Below are 8,718 nucleotides of genomic sequence, written 5' to 3'. Positions count from 1 at the left end.
GAATCCTCTCCTCTCACTACCCTGGTTCTGGAGGTTGCTGGACGATGAAGCCTGCCTTGGACGCATGTTTCTGGATGGATTTGTGAGTCTCCATCTGTTTGCAGCAGAAGTCCTTCATACACCCAGGCATTGAGGGCCAAGGCCTTCTGGAAACCTCCTGGAACCTACAGACTGCCGTCTAGAGGCAAGTGTGGAGAGGATTGCTGAGAACCAGGCCATACCCCAGGGCTAAGGTCTGGATGGGAAGGAGCAGGTCTTCAGAAGCAGCCCGTTGCTCCATCACAGAAACAGGTGGGCAGCGAATGTGCAGGTGCCTAGCCTTTGGAGAAGCCAAATGCATGCCTGTAAAATGGTAATTGTCGCTTTCCAGGGCTCATCCCTCCAAAGTCTGGCCTCCTGTTTCCATTGGATGAGTCCAGGACCAATTAGTGTTACAGCAACTGTAGGGTGGAGAGTGGGCATGTGTGCATATGTGTAGATCTGGTTAGAGTAGGGACCTGCATGCAATATGAATTGAACCCGAGACCCCCTGGAGAAGCACATGAGACTGAGGTACTGTCATCACAGGTGAAGAAGTCCATAGGCATCATCAAGCAGGGCCAGTTGCTGGGGCTACCCTGGCACCGGCATGCATTGCCATATGCCTTCCAGGGATGTGGTTGTTTAGCCACCTCCCGGGACTTGCCAGCAGCTAGTACCATACGGTTAAGGATGGGGACACAACCAAGCTGGGGCCTATTCTCAAGCTGGTGACACTGCAACCTTGCTTTGGTCCTCCTCGTGCCTGAGCAGTACCATCCCCCAGGATTTATCCTGGAAAATCACCCTGAAGGCGTTATGGGGACTCATGAAGTAGAACATGTCAACTACTGCCCAGTTCTGAGGGTTCCTCCTTTTTCCTCAGGCTTCTCTACCCAGCCCTTACAATTCCAAGGCCCAGCATCTTCCTCCAGTGTTGGGGGCTATGGACCCCCAGACCCTTAATTTCCTGTAAACAACTTGCTTACAGCTGCTCTGAGCAAAACAACTTGTTTTCCTGTGTTGGCAGCTGCTCTGAGCACGAGACGGGAGTGATTTCTGGTGGTTGCAGCTGAAAGATTCCGAGAGCTGGGACATGGCCAGAGCCCTATATAAGCAGCCCCTGGACACAATACAGTGGGCATTCTTGTATCAAGGATGACCCGTGTCCCCGTCTTTCTCTGTATCTGTGTCTTTGTGTGTTCAAATCTCAGGTCCTTGCTCAAGACTCGCAAACTCGAATTGTCCTGTAGTATAGGCAGACAGTACAAGGCCCTCGGTGACAACGGGAACTAGGGAGATACTGAGATCGCCCTCGGGAATGGTGAGGATGGATCGAAGATGGGTACGTGTATATGCGTATGGAAGAAAAAGAGTAAGTCTTTAAAGAGATAGAGTATAGGACAGATTAAAAGGAGTAAAGAAATAATAAGCCTCGAAAAGATGGAATGTGCACAGATGTGTATTACGTATTTTCTTTTGGTTTTTTGACTGGAGAGAGAGATTTGATTCTGGGGACTGCTAAGGAAGGTATCTTGACTTTAAAATATGGGTCTAAGGATTTGTTGCTTTGGAAAAGAGGTTCTGCTTTTGTTTCCACAGAGGATGAGAACCTGTGGATTCATTCCAGGCTAATGTCCTTTGATGAACCAAGACCCCATGAAATGTCGCTGTGAATATCCACAAAGAACTTCGTTCCAATAAAACAGATCAGGAAGTAGTATAGAGAATGACACCCAAATTCCCAAAATTGTTTACTAGAGATTATGGGGGCCGAGGGGGCTACATCAGTGGTTCCAGGAGCATCGCGTGGCAACAAGTGCTGGAGCCGAGGAAAAGCCGGAACTGCTCAGACCCACTGGGCGCTGTATGGAGAAGGTGTAAGCAGCTGGGCGAGAAGGCGGTGGGTGGTCCCGGCTCTGCACACTCAAAGAATCTGTAGCGCTAGCATCAGGCTTTCCGGCAGGACCTGAGGAACCTGCGCAGTAGCCACAAAGGTCCCCGAGCCTGCCTGCAGCCTAGGCCGGTTTGTGGTAGCACACGCTCGGTAGGATTTGCGTGAAAGATGCAGGGAGGGATCTGGAGTTTGAGGGTGACTGCCGAGCCATCCTGGCTGAGACTTTGGGATGACCATGAGCAGCTGCTATTGTCACCGGCTGCGGCCCTCTTCAAGATAGCTGGATTGCCATCAGCAGGGACGGATGCTGTAACTATCTGTAGCCAGCACCAGTATTTAATATCATCATGTGAACATAGAATGAGCATGTTCACTAGGGCATTTTCCAGCTCTTAAGAGCAGTTGGATTTCTTGTGGAATTTGCATTGTGGTTAGTTAGTTGCTCTCCTTTTTTTTACATCATATTTGTGCCATGCTCGGGCCATTTAAGAAAAGGGGAGCTGTTGTGAAACTGTGGACCCCCAGACCCTGAATTTCCTGTAAACAACTGCTTTACAGCTGCTCTGAGCAAAACAACTTATTCTCCTGTGTTGGCAGCTGCTCTGAGCACGAGACAGGGGAGTGATTTTCTGGTGGTTGCAGCTAGAAAGATCCCGAGAGCTGGGATATGGCCAGAGCCCTATATAAGCTTGCCCCTGAACACATAAAGTTGGCATTCTTGTATCAAGGATGAACCCATGTCCCTGTATATCTGTTTCTGTATGTTTTTTAAATCTCCAGCCTATTCTCGGCTTGCGTACCATCTCGTAGTGCAGGTGCCAAGGACCGTACCGTTAGCATTGTACCGGTAGCTGATAAGTGCAGAGAGCAGAGGTTGCTTTCCACTCCAGGAGTCTCTAGAGAAGTGGGTTGTGTGACCCTTCATGGTTCCAATGAGCCTTTCACAGGGCCACCTAAAGCCATTGGACATAGCAGATATTTGAAAACTGATTCTTAACAGTAGCAGAATTAGTTAAGCAGTAACAAATGTTTATGCTGGGGGGCCACTACAACATGAAGGAAACTCTGTATTACAGGGTCCACAGCATAAGAAGGTTGGGAACCGCCTGCCCTAGACGGTCTTGCCTGGTGTACTGCAGCAATGTCTTACCCAAGGAGTAAGGCCTCCTTTCCAATACCCAGCCTGCAGGAAAGTAAAGCCGGTGGTCCTTGCAGTTCACCCTTAAGTTCTGATGGGTAGAAACCCACCATGAAAACTGTGCCCTAAGGCCACCACAGGAAGGCAGAGCCTGGCTTGGCTTCAACTTCATAGGCCCACATGGCCATTAAGAGCTACGCTAAGCCACGAGAGGCTGACTCAGGCCTTCCCAGGCAATAAAGGTTCACTTTGGTCTTGGTCTGACTCCCTTCCTAGTTATGTGGGCTTTTCGCAGGTGCTGAGATCAATCGGGAGCCTGGGCCTTCCTGAAAAGGGTTCAAAGGCAGAGGGTATAAGCCTGTTCCTAGCGGATCCTGTCTGACAGCGCACTTGGTCCCTGGTTGGCTGGTTTCTAGCTCTGGGCTTTGGTTTCCCTGCATAGCCTTAGGCAGTCTTTGAAGGTTATAGCTGCCCACCCTTCCTTACGTCCAGGTCCCAGCCCCTCAGTCCGAAGTGTGGGGCCAGCTGGGTTCTGTCGTGTCCCAGAATTCCACTCTCTGCCTACTCCTCCACCCTACCCCCCAGCCCTTTGTTCCTGCCCAGGATGCACCTGCGTGGCCTCTGGCCCTCACTGTTTGCTCTAGGGCCAACTGGGCCACATCAGGGAACAAGACACGCCAAGACTGGGGACTATGGACCTAGTGGGCTCTGGGCCAAGTCCCTTGAGAACCCCACACCACCCCAAGTGCTCAATTTTCTTCCTGTGAGCCAGAGGCTAAGTTCATCCTTAGAAGGACACCCTGAAAAGGCAAAATACTGTGAGAGGAAGCAGTCCAAATTGTCCAAAGCGGGGCAGACAGGAGGGCGATTCCCTCCCAGCTTATAGCCTTGCAAGAACACGCTCCATCTTCCAGTTACTTCTTCCCATCGGGACAGCAGCTGGCCCTGCAGTGCAACCCTGGAGCTCATCTGGTGCAGGACTGTAGACAGTCCAACGGCAGAGGCGTCCACAACCTTGTCCTGACCCCACGGAGGGAAGCAACTGTGCTCTGCAGTTCCTTACGCCAGGGTTTGCCACTTGTCACCCCCAATGATGGCCCTAAGTCACCTCCCTGTGCTGAGTCCCCAGTCCTGGGGATGCACCAGGCCTCTCACATTAAAAGATGCTTGACAGTAGGAGCCCACAGAGGTCAGAACAGCTCCAGCATATTCGAAAAGTTGGTGTTCACCTTGGGAAGACCCTAGGGTCCAGCCCACATAAAAACATGCAGAGCATGCCCACTTGTAGTCTTTCCAAGATCTCGTTCTCTCTCTTCCCAGGACTCAGCTCCCAAACTTCAGAAACCCCGAAGGTCCCTTTTCACACTCAGGACAATGCAGACACCCTCTAGGCACTTTTGGTGACAAAGACAACTCCTCCCAGGCTTTGGGCCTGGTGGTGGTTATTGGTAAACCACATGCTAATTCACTCCCAAGAAGTGTGGCTTCCTCTCCTATCCCTGCCTGGTCTCCTGGGGAGTCCAACCTGCTGCTGTCAGAGTTCCATCAGAATGGATTCACAGCAGTCTGGGACTCCACCTTCACCGCTCAACACAGAGCTCAGTGGCCATACTCTGAGACCATTCACATATGACCACTTCCTGCTGGAGGAACCACCTCAAACAATGCAGCCCCTCTGTGACTTTGGGGAAGTGCCAACTGTCAGAATAGGGCAAGAGGTGGCCACTGGGTGCCCTGGTTCCCAGAGGCTGTAGATACAGGTGTCTGGGAAACTTTCGAGTTAGTCCTTTCTTCCTAGGAACGTATTTTCCTTTTCCAGTAGAGCTGCCCCTCACAGCTCTGAACCTCCCTTATCAAGATACTGGCTGGGACTGGCAATCCCTTATCTATGATAAGGAAGATATTATCACTGAGAACTCTTGGCAGATAAACTAGGTTACGCAGGAGTGCCTCGGGGTCAGCATACAACATGCAGTGGGCAAGGTTGAGGAGACCCTTCTTTGGAGGGGCCGATGCTGTGTCAGGGGCAGATCAAAGTGCCACAGGCAGATCAGCACTCCTCTTGCCATGCAACAAGTTCCTGCTGTCCTGCTGAGGTCACAAATCCAGTTTTCAGAGTTTGAGGAAGAGCTGGAATAGTCCTGGTTCAGCCCCTGCCACGACGACAGCTCCAAAAACTTCAGCATAGAGCCTTCTGCTCCAGGCTTGAGTTAGGGTCATGTGGGGTGTCCTGGGCACCCTCAAAGTATTGGAGGTCATAGCTTTGTGGGCACTCTAAGGACAGATCCAAACTCAGGCCAGCTGGAGTCTTGGCCGCCATGGGACCCAAAACCCTGTGGAGAGGTATCATGCCCAGGGCAGGATGCTCAACATAGGTGCCCTGTGTACAGATGTGAGTCCACAGATCTCTCCTGCATGTGACATGTGCAAAGAGGAGGAAAGGAAGCGTCCAACCTCATCACACTGGATTCGAAACCACACTGTACACAGAGCCACACTCAGAGCTGGAGTACAGCTCAGAGGTATAGAGTTTGTTATAAGCACATGCGAGGTTCTGCAGAGTTTGAAACCCCAGCACTAAAACAAAAAAAAGAGGCACAGGAAAAAAAATTGCCTAACTAGCTGCCTCTAGATAGAATACCTTAACCCCATAGTTTTATATATATCCATCTCTAAGAAGTTAACATTTATAAAAAGAAAAGCAAACAAAACATTTGGGACATCCTGTTCCAATGTGTGGGCTATGCTGGAGGCTTCACTCATGCAGGGACTCCACCGTGGGGCACGTTAGCCATAAGATGGGATCTTGAGACTGGCCACGGATACCATGTGGCTTCTGGGCAGGCCAGAACCTCTGGGCTCATCCATTTCCTCCACCCTCTGTCCAGAGCTGCCTGAGCCCACATGGCAGGTACTACAGCGGGTGCACCCATGCCTTCTACTCCAATTCCACAGCAGAGCTGAGAGTTCTGGCTTGTGTAAGACCAGAGGGGTAGCTGAGAAGGAGAACAAACTAGGAAATCAAAGCACAACAATTTAATACATTCAAGAGTATTTACTAGAACAAAATGACAAAGTATCATTCATCATCAGAAGCCTGTGACTGAGAAAGTAGAAAGGTAATTGGCCCTTCTGTAGTGAATTTGTGCTTTAGGGAAGAGGGGCAAGCTTCCATCTTGGAGCTTCCCAGGAAGTCACCTAGAATGAGGGACCCTCCAAATATCACTTTTTGGGGGGAACAGGTTCCCATGCCAAGGCTGGCATTGAATTCACCATGTCATCAGCAGTAATCCTGGGACTCCTGATCTTCCTGCCTCCACTTCCAAGGATTGGAATACAGGTATACAACCAACCATACCCAGTTCACGTGGTGTGGCGGATTGACCCAGGGCCTCGTTGCATTGTAGACAGGCACTCTACCAACTCCCAGTGCTACTTTTAAACACACATGGCCATCTACAAGCTTGTTACAGGGCCGACCAGTGCTCTTTAGGGGCCTATTACAGAAGGCAAAAGACTTGTGGCCCCTCACACAAAACATGGCAGCCTGGGGGAGGGGGTCCTCCTAGTCCACCATCTAGCATCCAATCCCTGCTACTGGCTCCAGGCTATATCAGGCCCCCAGATTCTAGATCAATGTTATCTCTACACGGACATACCCTTCAGCAGCAGTCAACTTACTCCAGATACTTTCAGAAAACTCTGGCAACTTCTACTCTGGCATGAGGCTAGGCTCATATTAGTCAGCAAGGGACAGAAGCTGTGGACTGCAAGCCCAGAAAAGTCTCTTTACATGACATAATAAATAGAGCCTGGCCTCAGGTCCAACACCCTGGTGCACAGTGGACAGGCCTCAATGAAGGCAAATGACAGCAGACACTGGAAGCTCAGAGACATCAGTGGAGACTCATTTGGAAACAGTGATTCTCTCATGGATAGTCAGTCACCCTGACAGGTGGTCAGCAGCAGAACAAGAGCAAGAACAGAACTGGGCCAAGGAAGACCAGAGAGACACTGGGACAGCCAGAACAAGAGGGGTTGTCACCAGAAGACTGCAGAGCGAGCTGCCAGATTTGGACATTTGGGCAGGGTGGATGCGAGGGACTGGCTGTCTGATGAACACCTAGACACAGCCCATGTCCTAATAACTACTCTCTTCTCTAGGTTCCACAGACACACCAGAGTCCCAGCATAAAGTGTTATGCTTGAGCACAGACCCTCACTCAGTGCATGCCTCCTGGGAGACCTCTCCAGCATCCATCTAGTTATTGAGGCTGTGAACCCATTTCTACTGACAGTTGGTCTTCCTCATGGTGTCATGCAGGTGGCAAACAAGTGTATACTGGAAGTTACAGGTCTTGACATTGTTCAAACAACAGTTCTGTGTCAGGCACATGAGATAAGGGCTTCCTATTCCCAAAAAGGGGCTGCTTAATTCCAGCCAGAAATCAACAGAATTGAGTAAGGCCTTGGCTCGTGATGTAGGCCCCACATGCCAGGCACAGCATGGAGCCACCTCTACCATAGAGTCCCCACCAACGTGCAGGATACTCATGTAGGCGTGGGGGCAGCTGTGCTGGTGCAGGGCTAAGGCACTGTCTTAACTCCTGCCCTGGAGGGGCAACCATCAATGACTTGAATCTCTGGCTCCCTAACGCGCCTCCTCCATTTCCTACTGCATGAATCCTCATTCTCAGCATGCTAACACCCACATTTTGTGTTTTATTTCTATGCTACAGCTAACTTTGGTACTAACAGAGTAGGAGCTACTTTCCCAGTATTGCTTCTGATAAAGCAGCGACTTTAACTAGACTCCTTGGGGACCGGTCTTTTGCCTGGGGGCCAGAAGCAAGTAGCTAAGTACCCATGAGTGTGCCCATGAGTGTACCACTGCTTCTTTCTGACAATGACAAAGTCTGCTTGGTGGCAGTATAGACTCAGCTAGCTGTGGGCCTGGATGCTGGGTTTCTGACACTCCTAAATTAAACTGTGGTGGTTAGGACAGTTCTGTCACATGGAAAGGTTAATGGCTCTCTTTTGACACACTTCTAGAACCCAGGCCCACACAAAGGGACCAAGGCCAGCTTTGTCCCAGCATTGGGAATCACAGAGATGACAGTCAAGAATTGCAATGGCTAAAGCTTTCACTAACCCCTGGTTCCCACAGTTTAATTCCTAAGATGAGCCAGGCACAAGCCTTCCTGATGTTTACACTTTCAGGGCACGGATTGGAGCTTGATGGTCTCTGGAAGTGAGACGGCTGTGGGCTGTGCTTCCTGCTCCCGAAGATGGCCATATGGAAGAGCCCTGGTCTGCAGTTCCAATTCCGATGCAGAGGCCTAGAGCTGAGCACACTCCCTGCAAGAGAGGCCCAGAGTCGCTGAAAGCTTTAGGGGTTCTAGCTAATGGTGTTGTCACTTGGTGACTGCAGAGGTCCTCAGTCTGGTAGCAGCAGCTCCTCCTGTGTGCTCAGGTTTCAAAGTACTTGTAGATGGCTGTGACGTACAGCATTACATTCTGCCAGTCGGGTCGTTCGGTGCGAGCCATCTCATTGATGTCCTGTAGAGAAGAGGCTCGGTTAGGACTCATCTGCCTTTCCAGGTCATCCATGGGCTTCTAGTCCCAAACAACACGGACAGCTTTTAGTCTAAGAGGACAGGCCTTG

At 50.6% G+C, this 8,718-nt stretch overlaps 1 protein-coding gene across 1 annotated transcript in view; it reads right to left on the bottom strand.

The window, feature by feature from the left end:
• Positions 1 to 6,432: 6,432 nt before the first annotated feature.
• The window catches only part of Specc1l (sperm antigen with calponin homology and coiled-coil domains 1 like), a 105,912-nt gene continuing 103,626 nt past the window's right edge, over positions 6,433 to 8,718 (bottom strand). The window contains exon 16 of the mRNA XM_038342547.1: positions 6,433 to 8,612. Within this exon, the coding sequence (XP_038198475.1) occupies positions 8,523 to 8,612 (90 nt within the window). The 3' untranslated portion in view covers positions 6,433 to 8,522. The remainder of the gene's footprint in view (positions 8,613 to 8,718) is intronic.

Source organism: Arvicola amphibius, chromosome 9, assembly GCF_903992535.2.
Source record: "Arvicola amphibius chromosome 9, mArvAmp1.2, whole genome shotgun sequence".
In the NCBI taxonomy this organism is placed as follows: Eukaryota; Metazoa; Chordata; class Mammalia; order Rodentia; family Cricetidae; genus Arvicola; species Arvicola amphibius.
The sequence above is the reverse complement of the archived record's forward strand: the minus strand, read 5'-3'. Positions and strand labels throughout refer to the sequence as shown.